Consider the following 17,364-nt stretch of genomic DNA (forward strand, 5'->3'; position numbering starts at 1 on the left):
CAGAAACAGAAAGGGAAGGGAATGTATAAAAACCTAGGCTTTCTCACTTGCCTTTCCTTTGTCCTCCAGTAAAACCGAGCCTCATCCGCTTCACTCCTTCACCAGCCCCAGTGCTGGGAAAGGCGTGTTCTGCAGGAAATACATATCAGGGCTAGAAAGTGCCATTCTACCAAATCACAGCTGACATATGCCTACGTTTGTAGTTTGTAAAGCTCTCTAGGTAAAGCGTTTCCACATCTCTCAGGAGCAAATACCAATGTCAGGGTCAGGATATTTCCCATAATGTGTAATTCACATCTCTCAGGATGCAATATAGATCCATTTTTTTCCTTTCTGCTCTCAATAAAGACAGATTAACTGATCCTTATCTTATCTATGCAGTATTTGTTTAAACACTTAACATTTGTTAAGTCATCTCTCCCCTTTTCTTCTCAATTCACAGTCCCTCAATCCTTTTAAACTCTCTTTAGATATGCCATTTTCCAAAAGGTTAATCTCTTTATTTTAGTAAGTCTCCTTTTAGCATCCTGGGTGTCAATTTGCCACAATCTTCTAACCTAGACTCAAAGAAATGAGAAATACAGACATATAATCTGGTATTCAAATGAACATATTTAAATATTTGCTTTTATAAAATACCACTAAGTTAACAGATAATGTTTCCATAAATAAGAAAGATATAAAGACAGGTACCAAGCATTTGTGAAAGACTAGACATGATAAGAATTCCAAAAATAGTTAAGAGCAATCATGTTCAAGGGGAGTACATGCTAACTAACTTGTCTTTTTAGTTTACATATTGGTGTATTTTAGGCTCTGCGGATTGCTTTCCCTATATTATCAGAGAGAATATCTGGCTATTATATTTTAGTGAAACAAAAATATTCTATTTCATTTATTCAAATTATATAAATTCAAAAACCCAGAAAACTTCATTTTTAGTTTGAGTTCAGGATAGTGGCACTTCCTGGGGTGGTAGTGGAAGAGGACAGAATACAGGGCTTTTTGAGGTACTTTTTGAAGTACTAGGACTTTTTGGCTACTGGACATGGTACCAAGTTAATGTTGGGATCACTGATTATACAAGTGAGCTTATTTTGTGAAAACTTGTGTTATACATTTGTGATTTCTACACCTTTCTACGTGTATTTTATACTTTAATAAACATTTAAAAATTAAAAACTAAAAATGGGTTGCTATGTATGGAGCTTATTTTAATTATGAATCAAGTTAATAAAATGTAGGTAATATAATATTTATGAGAAAATTATAAATAATAAAGGTAAAAGTAAATAAGATTTATGAAACAACTATGGAAATTTGAATAATAATGAGACAACCAATGACAATAAGAACTTTCCTTAAAGAGGAATACTGTTCTTGTGGTTATGTTAAAAATAAACTTAATCTTTAATAAACATATGCTGAAATATTAATGGAGTAAGCTGTAGGATCTCTGGATTTGCTTGAAAAATCTGAGTGAAAAGATAGTGTTTTAGCATTTGGATGAAACAAGTATGGCCAAGAATTGATCATTGTTCAGGCTGGAGAATATGGAATATGGAGAGTTTAGTACTACTCAATTTTTGTATATGCATGAAATTATCCATCATTTTTATGTTTAAAAGTATAATTTAGTAGAACTCTGTGGGTTCTACATAGTATTGTTTTCTATTACCTTTGTTCTTATCAAAAAGATTGAGGTAATTCAAGAATTGAGGTACAGCTACCAAAACATATCTTGATTTCATGGCCTTCAATATAATCATCTGATGAGTACTTCTCTGGCAAATAAATCTTAAACCCACACCACCAGTGACTAGCAAAAGGACTAGTTTTGGCATTAGGTTTATTAACAGTAGGGAAGAAAGAACGTAATAATTTTATATTAATTTTACAGGTCAGCCTCCAGATTTTCTATATGTTTTGTAAGAATGAAACGACAGCAACAGTTAAACTACTTAACATTCACCTTCATATCTATGGACCAATTCCTAACACTATTTTGATTAAACCTACATGGGAAATGTTTTATCTTATATACACGATCAAGTGTATCCCAGAAACTTATTATGTACACTTTATATACTGTTGTCATTGTTGACTCAGAACTTTCTACCAGGTGTGCACTTTGAGACAAAAACCAATGTTATGTTTAGTGAGCTCACAAAGAATCCCTTCATTATGGCTATTCTTTATCCAGCATGATTCAAAATTAAACTCAAGAAATATATATTTGATACTGATTGTATTTATGTATTTCTCCTCGGCTTGGGTCTTTTTTCCTTTTTAAGACACTTATTTGAAAATTATAAAAAAGAATATTTACAAATAACACTTTTTATGAATAATGCAGTCTTTATCTAACTTGCAGCTGAAATACAATCATTGGCATAAAATGAGTCTTACACCACTAGATGACAAACTAACTCACTTGTCTAGTACGTGTAAGATACACCATTGAATATCCAACACAGGTAATACTGAAATCTAGGGTAGGATTGTGTCTAATAGCAGCATGAAAAGAGGAAAAAAGTCCTACTTATTATAACATTTTTACAAACAGTAACAATAATGTTTTCCTCAGGATATAGGCCTCTATTTCCTCCACACTGTCATGATTAATTTTACTATAATACACTGGTCCTCAAAAAGTACAATCAGTATCTTAAAAATAAAGAAACAGACCAAAATTTATTACATCACTTATCTGTTTCTCAAAAACCACTATTCTGATGTTTAGCAGCTTCTGATAATGAAGGAAACATTACTTAATCATGCTAAAATAATAGGGAGATAAAATTAAAAATTAAATCATATTAAAAATATAATGTTTCTATATGAGATATCTATATGCACAAATGTATCCACACAACAGAATCATGAAATGGTACACAGAAAATATGTTTACAATCACCTGTCCAATTCAATGACTTAAAAGCTATCATTGATAATTTTTTTGTCACTGATAATTTAATAACACTCTACAGATTATGGAAGTTTTGTAATAACGCTCTACTGTACAGATAATGGAAATGTTGTTGAAATTAAATTCACATATAATCTTTTCAATCTCATAGCTAAAAGAAAGATATTCCTACGAAAAAGAAAATGGTATGTGCCTAGGTATAATGTACAAGTATAATGTCATAAATGTACTGATGAAAGATTCAGAAATAAAACCCTGATTTTTATCTGTGAAAATTTTTAGTTTATAATTTGTCCTTATCCATGTCTTTTGGTGTATAATTACATTTGGGATTCAGTGTTTTCAAATCCTCCATACTGTCCTCACCTAAACTGATGTAGGTGATTAGGGACCACTAATGAAGTAATTAGGGAGTCTTATTGGATCTCGATAGAAAACTTCCAAGATTTTTATTATACTTTGGGAAACATTAAATTGACTCCCATTATGCTGAGTTTAGTCCTAATTTGATAGTATTATTTAATCCTGAACAATGAACCTCACAGTCCAAATTTCCAAGCTATATTGTCTAAATGATGCTATCTAATTCCTATTAAAAGGACTTTAGAAGAAGCAGACTCACCCAAAAATTGTCTGGCACATTGAGTATTAAATAATGTTTAATGATGCTTATAAGCAATTGAATTTATATATTCCAGATTCTTTATTTTACTTAATGCATTTGAATTTTGACCCACACATCTTCAGTATGATGAGCCAGGGAAAAAAATCCCAAGTAGATAATCCTTTTCATTTAATAATTCTATTTATATTTTAATTGATAATCTTCCTTTGTTAGGCTCACATGATGGACAAGTGCTTATATGGATTTACTTCCAATTGCAAAATAAGAAAGAAGATGGAAATGATCTGTAATATAAAATGAGGTATATAAATAATATTAACATGCAAAATGTTAGCTCAATAAAATGCAAAGTATACATGAAATAAACTTCTTTAAATAGTAGATGGAGACTCATATACTAAGGATTATAAAATATTGAGTAAAGATATCAATTACTTCTTTCAATTAAGTCTTCTCTAAAAACCTTAAATATATTTTTTATTTAGCCAAGTATCTGTCAGTTCAAAAATATAATTAATAACATGCAAATAAATAATTCCTACATGGGAATTATATAAGAAAAATAAGTAACTACACTAGATGGAATTTTGTATCTATTAGCTTTACAAAGAAGTGAAAGATAAGACCTAAACTATGAAAGCTGCTAGTAAGTAAAATATGTCAAGGAAAGATTATCTCAAAGATCTGGTACGAAAGGGAGTATATAGATTCTAAGAGAGTTAACAAGTATGAAACAAATTTAACACCTTTTTAGAATATAAGTTTTTAGAATGAATCAAAAGGTGTTGAAAAACTCCATCATATTTTACAAAGCACCTTGGATATATGCATATCAATATTTTGAATGAGTTCACAATCTCTTTCCCGTTATAAAAACTTGTAGTATTGTAATAGCCACGAGAGAAGGATAACTAATTTAAAACATATTTTAAAAATTGGAAGAAAATAAAGTTTGCTTAGAGATGAAAAAAACAAAACAAAACTGTGTACAGATGTGTGTGTGTGAATGATAGTATAATGACAGCATTAAAGATTATTTGGGTACTTCAAAATACTCATTCATCCATTCATTCATTTTTTTATCACATTATTTTTTAGCATTTATAACATGCATAGCTGGATAATGAGTCTAAATACGCCAAGAGAGTATTGGATACCAACCAGTTCCAATGCACCCAAAGGCACAGGTTTTAAATGACAGGTGATGTCACTGAGAAGCACTGATGTCCGAAAGTGAACAAATTGCTTACAGAAATTGCCAGATGTGTAGATGCAAAATGAACATCCACCTCAGAAGGATTTTTATAGCTTTCACTTGAAGTCGTATTAATTGAGGTAGACCATTACTGAACAACTACAGAAGAAATAAGATAATGTGATAATATCTCAGTTATCTGGAGTTACAGGAAGGTTCCAGGCAGCTGTTGCATCAGCTAACTGCAGTAAGAATACAAATCATGAATAGATTATCATTTTTCAAAGAAGTAAAATATAAAATTCAGTGAACTTTAAATCTAACAGTAGATATACAGAGAATATGAACTGGGATTGGGTTTTTTCCCGACCCTGAGTTATCATTTATTTCCTGCTCACAAAACTGAGGTGAGTAAACTACTTTAATTATGAGAGATCAATTCTTAATTACTAAACAAAGGAATTTAATGAAAAACAGAAGGACTGGTGTGATTCAAAGACCAGGGATTTGTCACAAAGATTTAAACTAAAAAAGTGAGAAAGTTAGGTTCACAAATCTAGAGCTATTCTTATAAAGAAGAGTGAGAGAAGCAAAAGTCTCAGAAACAAGATATTATTAAAAAGTAACACAACTTGGAGAAAAAGGGAACATATGTACTAAAATTAACATATGTACTAGGAAAACAATATCCTGAAAAAGATGTCCATTCATTTAGTGATATATGGACCTAGAGACAGACGTTAAAAAGGCCCTGTATAATAATGCTTATTTATGGACTTCATTATTTGATAAACTGATGCTATGTTTATGACGTTACAGGAATATAGAAATCCCAGAGAAAACATATACAAGGATTCGTAAATATGAGGGTAATGTGTACCAATAAGAAAAGTTGTTTTATTTTGAATCTTATGTATGCTCTTACCAAACTATTGAGTTAAATTACAAAAACACACAGAAGGCAGATCGAGACAATGAAGGGATTGAAAGAGATGTGTCTAAACAAAACATGCTCTACAATTTTAATCAACTAAAAACTTGAAGTGCACCATAGAAATAACATAGATGCCCAAAAGAACTTTATCAAAATGATGTTTATTGAAAAAAGTCTAGGTAAAATGTCAGCAATTTTTCAAATGGGATGGTTCAAAGTTCTGACATCTTTTCTTGTGTTATGTTAAGATTGAGTCGAATTGAAGTTTCAAAAGGACTCAAAAAGTAGGCAAAAATAAAATTAGGTCAGGAGCAAACCAGTAATTTTTTGGCACACACCGACTAGTCTAAATGCTGTGTAATGTGAACAGAGGATGAACCATGACACTTCAATAAATAGTTCCCTACAGCCCTGTGAGTCTAGAATATTTCATGGAATAAGGGTTTAAAAAATTATTATGTCAATGTATGTTTTTCATTTCGTTCAGTATAATTTATTACTGTATGACCCTTTAAATAAGTGAAAGAAGGATTTTTCACAAATGTATTTTAGGTGAAATTTCATTGGTTATTTGTCTTTTGATTGTTGTCAATTCTTAGGCACTGATTAGGTTTATTGACAAGAAATCAGCAAGTTTCCAATGAATCCTTACACCTTTACTACTGTACTGTTTATGCTGATTAGAACCAAAAGATATGCTTATTTACTAACAAAAGTTGTAAGCAATGATGTTCAAAATGTGAAGCCAAAATCATAAGTAAAAATGATTGCAAGAGTCATATTTAGGTGTTGTGTTAACTATTGTTTTTTTCTAAATTTTCTTAATAATATAGCTTTTATGTATTATATTCTTGAACTTAAATCATTTTTATGCTCCTTATTTTTTTTTCTGTATAACGTTGTGTCATTTGAAATATTGTTATTTGAAATACATATAATACTAAAGAAATTCTTGAATTCTTCACAATAAAATGTGGTATTATTTTTAAACTCCAGGTAATTTTTTTTCATGTTTTATTTTAATAAGTGTCAAAAACAGTGATTAATTTTTATTAAAAGTTAAGGTGATATTTTAGTATTTTTTATGACTCTGAAAAGGTAAAGCTACGCTAAAATTCACTAACACTTTAAGATAAATCAAAACACTGAGTTTTGAATACAACCATTTTTTACACGTTTGTATTTATTTCTTTAATCTTTCAGTGTATCCCTTCGGTTTTCATCAAAGTATTAACAAACTACGACATTATAACAAAAATAAGAGCAAGCATGCTCATAGTGCTTGTGACTAATGAGTTTGAATTGATGTTTTCAAAATTATTCTTGATTTAAAAAATAACTTCCATTTCATTAAATGCATCATCCATACTCTTTGTGGATCTTTCCCTACACATTATAAAAAAAAGAAAAAGGAAACATAGTTGTATTGGGGCATTTTAAAAAACACAAACTGTTTTTTAGCATGTGCATACACGTACTTTTGTGTAGAAGTTGGTTCCTTGTGATTTTTTATTTTAAATTCGATAATCAGAAGTATAGAAATGGGAAGTTCCTGGATATAGACAATGATTTCACTTGTATTATTAAGCATTATCATTTCCTGATCATTTTATAAATGACAGTGGTAGCTTCATTAGGCTTTATTTTTAGAGTTCTACAAAAATAAATATTCAGCTACTTTCTTCAGATTAAGTAAACTTTATATTCACTAAAAAAAAAATGCATGTCCAACAAAAGAAAGCTACTACTCCAATAATTATTTAGGTATTCCAGTTAAAAACAAGTTATAGGTGCCAAGTTCTTAGTTTAATTATGTAAGGGACATTCTTTTCAATGTAGAAGGTAAGAATATTTACATTCCTGATGATAAATAGTACAAGTATTAACAACTATTCTCATGTGAATTTGGAGGGCAAAATGGTCAGGGATGCTATTTGTAGTTTATACTATCAAATTAACCATAAAATTGTCTATGTCTATTAAATCAGAACCATGATATAATTTTTAAGATAATTGTGTGAGTCTAAGACAGCATTAAACCCTGAAAGCTGAAGTTCTATGAAGAACTAAGGATAGTATAAGTAAAAACAACAAAATACTTCTATTTCTGCTTATTTTTCAGCCAGGTCACACTTCATCCCAAACCCTAAATTTTAAGTGGTGTGAGTTGGCTAACACAGAAAAAATAAAATAGTTTTTAAAACCTAACTTATTTTACCATTTCTGCATCATGTGCAAACAAATCTTAATTTTCTTAATTAAATAACATATGCATTCTTTGATTTCTAGCAACACACATAACTATTTTAGGCTATTTGAAATCACTAATGTGTGCAGATGTGTGAGCTAAACTTTAGGACTCAAGCATCCAAATTTCATCATAGTTACTATGTTCGACATTTCAACACTTCCCTTAAGTATATGTGCTCTCCTTGTATTTTTTAACTTCGAAAGATAAAGCAAAACAAGTATCAATAGTTTATAGAGAGCATAGTTTAGGAACAACTATCTATACTCAATAAAATATACAGCATACATATTGTATTTATACAATTATATTTATACTCCTAATAGTTTAGGAGCAATTATTTGGTTCTGAAATGCTAAAATGCTTACTATATCATGTGTGGGGTAATGGTATTTCTGAGTAATTTAAAAAGTTACAGGCAATCCTTCATAAAACAGTTTAATCATTGTTGCCATCACAATGTATATATCCTGTGGCAGATCTATTCCGTTATTCATAGGACTGATCAATGTCTAGAGTAGCAATCTTGTCCTCAATGCATTCAATGAAATGCCTTTCATATTTACATTCACAAGAGCTAAAATATATGTTCTTCTAGCTTTTTTCTTTCCTTTCAGTATTTTTTCGATTTCCCTCCCATCCATAAATCATAAAAGAAATGACACATCAGCAATCTGTCTCATTTTTGTTCCTAGCTTATGATTCTATGATTTTTTTACACTAGAAGAGGAAAAAAAGAAAACATCATGTATGTTGGAGCTGCTATTTAAGATAAAAGTCATTTTTTGACTGAGTTTTTATGAGCTTTACCTTTATCAAACATTACTTTATATGGTTTGACCATCCTATTGAATAGTCAGTGGCATTTACCCATTAACTAAAGGAAAAGATAACTATGTAGCAAAGAATATAGGATTGTTTCATTGCCAAGATCCTCAAAGGAAATACACTACAAAATCTCTAAGCATTTTTATTTTCACAATGGTTGTATAAAATAATCCACTTAGAGAATATGGTCCCAATATTGAAAGAGCTGAATACAGGTTTCAATGTCTCCATGTTAGAAGAACATATTATTTTAAGTAAATGAAGACTATTGCTTTATTTCTATGTTTCCTTTACATAGTTCCTCTGAGTCTGATCAGAGACTTACTCCATATCAACATATTTCTAAATTACATTGAATGGCCAAAGTGATGGCTGCACTGATTTCCTAACGTAGCCTAAAATGTTTAATGTCACTATGGAAAAAGGATGATTATGTGATAATGCTGGCATCAAAAAAATAAATAAATAAAATCTCTCAGTGACTCAAGTGTCAAGAGATATTCTTCCATCTTAATTAAGCCCTTCAAAACACATGGAAATCAAGTAAACAGGAGATCAATATTCAAAGGAAATATGAAGCACATTTGAAAAATGTTTTCAGCATCAAAAGTTATGTTTGATTGTTGTCAACAACCATGTCCTAACACAGGAACCTGTCTTCCTGATACGTATATTCATTTTTCCATAGTAAAGTGCTGCCTGCATCCAAGAGTCACTTTTATCTTGTTTCGGAAAACAACCTGAACTCTATTTTTACTAAGAAGAATGGCATGTTGAACTTATTCCCTCAAAGGGAATACTTTGATAAAGCCTTTTATGTAATACTTACTCAAATATGGTGGTTTGTAAGGCGCTCGTGTATTAGACAGCAGTCCATCCAGTTCCTTCCTCTCCAGAGTGCTGTGAAGGGCCTTCTCTTTGCCAAAGGTGGAGAAAGACCTCTCCGTCCCAGGCTGGGCTTCTGGAGTTTCAAACACCTCAGTGTCTGGAACAGAGTCCATACCAGGAACATGCAGATTGCTGCGATAATCAGCAGCCTGGCGTCCATCAGCGGGGACAAAAGAAGGCATCCAGCACCGATCTGAGTGGCCCAGCGCTTTGCATTCCTCAGTGCAGTTCGAGAAGAGATCCATACCTGTAACCAGGGGAAAAAAAAAAAGAAAAGAAACTCCAGATTCAGGTTTCACTAATGTGAGAGTTTACAGGTAACATAAAGAGTGCTGGGTGAATGTGTTTTGCCCAAATTTTCTTGCCTTAACCTCATAAGAACCAAAAATGTCTTTGTACTATTTTCCAAAGGGTTAGACTTCTAGCAAGGAGGACCCTGAGGTAGATGTTTCTAAAACTCTTTGAGTATTGGGAGAAAAGTCTGACTCTAAATTATTTAAGTAAGTAGGGAATGGTGAGTAGAAAAAGGACAATTTTTTTTTTTTTAAATCTCTGGTGAAATTCATAAGAGAGAAAAATGCACAGTGTAAATCTTTTATAATCGATAATCTCTAATGATGATAAGACATCCAACATTTTTTCTTCTTTAGAGACAAAAACATCGAACTATGTGAAACACAAATGATGATATATCGATTATTAAATCTGGATATGAAATAAAAAAGTGAGATTCAACAGAAATACAGCACTCATATTGATAAACTCATAAATAACAAGAATGAAACATTACATGAGTGGCCAAAAGCATGCTTCCTCAGGTTCTCAGAAAATGGCCCTAAAAGGTATATTTTAATGACATTCTGGTAGCCCATATTACTACAAACCACTTATCACTTACCACTGCAGACAAACCAGAACAAACGACTGTAATTAGTGAAACCAGGGTAATCAAGTGTATTGTGAGTCAGGTGCAGATACTATTGACAAATGCTTTATTACTTGTCCCATATTGGAAAAACACTTCTCCTAGTCAACACAGAACTGTTTCCCTACTAATCCGAGAACATTCAGATTTCAAATGAAATCTTCAAATTTCACTATCTCCCACAGATTAACAAGATTATTTAACATTATCTGATTATGACTCAAGAAAGTTCAGTTTCTTAAGCAAAGCATAACAATTTTTGAGCATTATAGAATACTTTTTGATATTTATTTTGTTAAATACCTCACACAGAAAAACAAGTACATAAACCCAAATCACATTTTAATATTTTTCTAAACATACCAACACATTTACTGTGCTTGTTTTTAAACAGGATCAATTTAAAGTAATTTGAGTGTGATTATTCTGTATAAAAGAAACTCTCAAATGAGTATAGATTTCTTTTTTTAACTGACAGACTAATATTTGTTTAATGAACCCATCTGATTGTTTCTTCTTATAAATACCATGAGCGATTTGAACTCTTGAGTCAGTTTTAGTTTATAAATTCCTGATGGTATTGTGTCACAAACTGCTTTACTTGTTTGTGTGCGTATGTTAACATCTGTATGAATAAAATATAGAAAATAAAATTTCAGAGTATTAATCTTCTAGATTATCCACAAGTATTTTGGAGTTCAGAACAGTGAATTATGTAAATTATGTTTAAAGAAATAAAACAAAGCTTCTTATCCTATATTAATCTCACTTTATGACTTTTTTATTTTAAATTAAACTATGTATAATGCCGAGTCTGACTTCGATTATAATGTTCCATTGATAATTGTCATGCATAAACCGGGAAATAAATTACTGATCAGTGAACTGTTGAGGAACTTAAAACGTGAGCTGAAACCAGGATAAGGACCCAGACTAAAAAAGCATGTAAAACAAGTCAATGTTTTTCTAGACACCAGAGTAGCTCAGTTTTTTTATCCAATTTCTTCAAGGAGTTGTGTATAAAGGAAAAGTGTAAGGGAAGGACAATGTCCCTGATACACATTGACATACAAAATCGGCAGAAGCTATAGAACCAGAGAGATTTGTATTTTGAATACTGTATACTGTACTAGAACTGCTCCGTATTTGCAGTGTGATAGAGAAAAGAAGAATTTTTGATAGATGGAACTACTGTTAAAAGTCCAATTATTATGAGCAATCATTTGTTTGTAAATTAAATTCAAGGCACTAAATTTGAAGTTGGTGGAATTAATTCAAATAGTAAGATCAAATTGTATTATTAGACCCTAATAAAGATGGGTATACAATGCAAAATTTGGTATTAATGCAATTTTTCCTCACGTGGACTGATAAATATCATTTTAAATATATTACACAGAACCATTAATAATCTTCTAAGTCTTTTTGAGCACCTGTACCCAGACTCTCATATTCTTAAATATGATCATCTCTCTTATAGAAAAATTGTAATAAACTAGTCTCTCAACATTATTAAAATGTTTGATTATATTAGAAGTTACTTTCAATAGGACTGGTTTTTATAGATAGTGTGTACGCAACTCTGCCCATTTTTTTTTTCTTGAAGCTAATGGTTTTTCTGGTTTTTGGCTTCTTTAGTTATTAAAGGCTAGTTAAAATTCCTTTAGATGATGTAGTCAAGTTCTCATGAGTTAAGAAACTGTACAGAAAATATATCGTGTGCATAACAAGAAAAATGTGAAATATGATAAAGTTTTTGTTAGAAGAATAATCTTACTTGACAGAAGAAAGAAAACACTTATAAATAATGTTCTTAGTGTATTTATGAATTAGTACTTTTAAAGTGTGATTCCCATAGTAATAACACACAGCTTTATACCACCAGAATGAGAAATTTGGTGCCACAAATTGTGCATGAATATATTTCACCAGTTTTACTTATAAAACAAGTGTACCAATTTCTCATGAGGAAAAAAAATCAGACATACCAACAAAATTAAAAGAAAAATAAAAAACAGTACATCAATAAATTTCAAATCATTTGCCTTTTAGATGTAGAGTTTGAGAACCAGATAAATGTTCCTATAATCATTCCTCACTTCAGGGAGTCTCTAAAAGACTAACCATATTTACCTTTTTTTTTTTCATTTATCCCCAGGCCCATTAAACATACTCTTTAATGACCAAATAAACAGAATTATATTTCAATTTTGTTGTGATAAATTACATGATATACAGGAATGCCTGGTATTATAGGGCAGGTGACATATTAAAATGCACACCTTTCACATTGCTCTTGGAATTTTTTAATATCTCAAATTGAAGTCCCAAGAGAAAATAAATTTAACTTGATTTTAGTTTTTCTTATTCAAATGCCCTTACTATGGAACCTATGAGATTTGTACAGCAGAAAAATACAGGCCAACCAAACCTCAGTTTTGAAGTTTTGGTATTTTCTAAGAAATATCTCAACATATATATATATATATATATATATATATATATATATATATACATACATATATGTATTATTTGAAATTTCTTCTCCTAGTTATTTATTTTTACAACTTCTCAGAAATAATCTGTTCTACAAGGCATGACAGCTGACGTGATAGACTGCCTGTTAATGTAAAGATATATTTAGACCAATTTTAAAATACATATTTTTTAACCAGCAAGTAACTTGTTCCTTATAGTCAGAGGCAGTAATAGTACCACTGAGAATGAATTGTCATTTCAAAAATATTATAATTGTATTCAATTTGTGCTGTTTTCTGATGAATGTAATAATATGAAGTTATGGGTACATTTCTTCCTCATGCATCAAAGCTTCATAAAAAGGTTTAATTTTTCATAACATGATAAATTAATTTTAAAGAAAATCAATACTTAATTTTTTGAAGAAATTTCCAGTCCTCCTTTAACCACTTAGCACCAAAAAAATGGAGAGATATTAATTACAACCACAAAAGTTGCTATAATTTTTAGGAAAATATAGCTCATAGTCAGATACTTATCAACATAATTCACTCATGAAAAAGTCAAAACATGTACATCAAAATCTCTCCCTACTTATTATTTAAAATGTTTATATTTTTCTCTATTTTCTCTAATATTTTGTCATATATTTTTTCCAATTATAAATCTTTCTGTAACATCAATTTGTAGTTCAGGTTTTCACCAGAAACCTGAATAAGCTTTTGCAAACAATCATGTAAATTCATTTTATTTGTAAGTCCAGACACTAATCAACCAGCATCTGAATTCTTACTGGAGTTGGGAAAGAGAAATTTGTACTTTCGATAAATCATAAATTGTCTTGTTGATAATGTAATAGTTGTGCAATGGCTGAGCACATTTCATGATATACTTTACCTATTAGTTTGAAGATACAGACGATTCAGATCACTTTATTTGTTTTTATGTATAGCCTAATATTGACCTGTATCATTTATCAAGCTCAAGAATTAATTAAAAAATAAACACACTTAGAAGCTAACTGTCACTGAAAGAAGAATTTACAAGAACGAGTGACTTGACAACTTTCAGGTACACCACAACAAGTAACATTAACAGAATCACTTATTAGGGTTATCTTCTTCAATATACTTTTTAAGAAGGAGCAATTAATTCCAGGGGTATGCATATCGCAAATATTTAAAAATGAGGCAAAACCCATTCTTACAACTGAATAAATCTCCTCAGATGTACCTGCAATAATGTTAAAATGTTTAAGAATATACAACTAAACTGTTTATATCAGTGTTGCAAATCACACAAAAAAATTCTTTTAATCTAGTAAGATACTAAACAAAAGTGAAACTATATTTCTTTTAAGTACACTTTGACTTTTTTTTTTTTTTTTGGCTATTTGAGTTGTGATTAATCAGATTTTCCTCTTGTGATTTTCCTCTTTTATGCATATATTTACCACATCTCCCTGGACTTCTGCCATATCTAACCAATACATCAATAGTGCACTGAAAAAAACGGAAAGCACCTTGACAAGGCTATAGAAAGAAAATGCCACAGAGCAGTGGTCAAGCCGAAGAATTTCACACATGGAGCCAGGTGCAGTAGAAAACTGAAAAAGCTTATGTGATTCTCTGTGCAGCTGCCTCCGTGTTTAAAGCCCTTCTATGAACAAGATTGGTGACTGCAAATGGCTTAGAAAGGAGAAAAGCAATGGGGGTAGGGGAGAAAGAACAAAAAAGAAAACTATTCATAGAAGAATAAATAGAAGACATATCTAAATAAATAAATACAAAATAATGTTAACACAGGAAAAGAAATTGAGAATAAACAGTAAGTAAAGAAGTTTAAACAGGTGAAGCACTAAGCTCAGTAGTATATATAATGTATGTAATATGGAATGAGGTACAGATTGAAAGACAGAATTCAGGGTCTATGACTTTCTAGTATTAGGTTTCCTTTATAACCTGGTGTTTTCCCCCTAAAAATTGCCTAAGTAAAATTTGTCATGGTATGAATTTTTTCCATATCGTAAACCTGGAAATAGATGTGCTGTGAATAATATTTCCTAAATATTACAAAATTGGAAGGTCATCAATACCTGGCTTTACAAGAAAATAAAACAGAGCTACTTTTTCACCTGAAATGGGTTTAACTTTAAGGAAATATTACAGCTGCTTGCTATAAAGTTTATGGTACACAACATTAGTGTGAACTGGAGAAAGTCATAAAAGTAAATTTATTTCAATTCTCTGCATTTAGGGTTTTATACTTAAAAAAGAAAAACACTTCAAAAGCATTCTTACAATAAAATTAGACATATTAAATCTGATTGCTATTCAATACACAAAGGTGAGATTACTTCTTAACACAAATGTGTCATTACAATTCTCAAACAGCAATTATTGTGCTCAGTATGTTGCAACTGCCCTGGAACCACCAAAGAAATACAAAAATAAATTAATTCTGTAATACTTTTCATGTTTAAGAATGTAAAGGGATAGGGAAATTTTTTTTGCTATTGATAAAGAAAAATACAAACTGCCTTGCTTTTTAAAAATGTTTTCCAGGACACAATTTGGCATTTTCATTTTCCTTTTAAATCTCTGACATCTCAAATAATTTGAAAGAAACATTACCAAAATGGCAACATTGAGTCTCTGAGAAATAAAATAGGTACTGGGAAGGCGCATTGATAAGAATCTATTCCCAACCATCTTACAAATTTAGCACTTTTTGCAGATGTTTATTCGTTTCTCTTTCTTTGGTTAGGTTATTATAGCTCATTATGTCTGACGGACTAAACTAATTGAAATGTTCATTGAGACTGGAGTGCTACAGAAAAAAACAAAACAGGGGGTGGGGGAGTGGGAAAAGAATAAAATGCACCCAAGGAAACATGCAGCAGATACTGTTTAAATATTAAACATTTTGTTTTAAAAGTTTAAAAAGGCTAACTTAAATTAGAAAACCTGAAAAACGAATGGGAATGAACAATTCTAAACATATAGCTTTTTAAAGATAACAATAAATCATATGCCATATATAGGCCAAAAATGAAAGGGACTTTGTACTCAAATATAAACTTCTGGCAAGATCTGGTTTGTTGTCAGGTTCCCAGACACTAAATAGATGCTCTGTTCACTTAGCGTGAAGGCCCGCAAGGGGCAGGGACCTCCGGGGATTCTTGGCAGTTCTCAAGTCTCATTAGGTCTGCATATTAATGACTTGCAGCAATATAAAGAGACCCTTGAGCAGCCTTTTTTCCCTCTCCTCCTGCCTGTGTTTCCCAAGGCTAAGGCAGCCTCAGACACAGCACACATTAGCCAAGTGAGAGGCTTGCAGTAACCACTGCTGCCAGGAGACCATGGGCGGGTACTGCCCTTTGACACACTGCCTCAGCACCATTCAGAGGTCCACCAAGTGTGTTAAGGAATGTGTGCTCTCTAGGACCAAGGTTACCTTGAAAATGAGGGCTCTATCTCTCTGTGGTTACATCATTAACCAAAATGAAGCTCAAAATCAAGTGAGCAGAGTTGAATCTAGAGATGGCCCAGTGATAGACATTTTTATAAGTTATAAAGGTTAACCTGCCTTTCTATTTCTTTATATGTCAGAAAAACACAAAACTCAATCAAAAAATAAAAAGTAAAAAAAAAAAAATCAACAAGCACCTTTCTTAGTTGAAATGCAAATGAAGGGGGAAGAAAATCCAACCATTGTGAAATCATTTTCATCATTATAAGGTATATGTTTTATTTTTAAAAGTGTTTTCTTTACGGATTAGTAAACAGAGTTATCAGCATCTTATAAAATTTAACAGTTAAATTTATATAGAAAAAAAGTAAAATAAACAATGTAAAATATATGCATTATACTGCAACCCCATCAGTGGCTATCATTAGCCTTACATACAAATACACATGAAAGTCAACACTTGACAGGTCAGGGACCCTTTTGAAAATATGGGGAAGCCTAGGATGCCTGAGAAAATACACATTATGAAATGTTTACTAATGACCTGAAAGCTAAGAACCCAGCATTGGAAATCTTGCTTTCAGCCTATTCATGACTTTTAATCACCATTCCTTCTTCCATTCAATACTCAATGGCTTACAAAATGCATTGCTCTCAAAAGGAATAAATTTGGATTCTATTTCCCAATCATCCACTTATTCTCTGTGATTTTGTGCAGGTCAATTAATTTCATTCATCTTCAGTTACCTCATCCATAAACAAGTCTAATAATACCTTACTTGACTGAAGACTGAGGCCTGACCAGGTGAGAAATCTATAGGGTTTTTTTTATGCAATATGATT

At 31.2% G+C, this 17,364-nt stretch overlaps 1 protein-coding gene across 3 annotated transcripts in view; it reads right to left on the reverse strand.

The window, feature by feature from the left end:
• Nucleotides 1-17,364, reverse strand: part of PCDH10 (protocadherin 10) — a 64,441-nt gene that overhangs the window by 41,066 nt on the left and 6,011 nt on the right. For 2 of the 3 annotated variants that reach the window (XM_044268195.1, XM_044268196.1), the window contains exon 4: nt 9,589-9,894. In XM_044268195.1, coding sequence (XP_044124130.1) covers nt 9,589-9,894 — 306 coding nt within the window. Of the gene's footprint in view, nt 1-426; nt 558-9,588; nt 9,895-17,364 lie in introns of those variants that run through there. The other variant, XM_044268197.1, reaches the window with a different exon arrangement.

The sequence above is a fragment of the Neovison vison genome, chromosome 11 (assembly GCF_020171115.1).
Source record: "Neovison vison isolate M4711 chromosome 11, ASM_NN_V1, whole genome shotgun sequence".
NCBI classification, from domain to species: Eukaryota; Metazoa; Chordata; class Mammalia; order Carnivora; family Mustelidae; genus Neogale; species Neogale vison.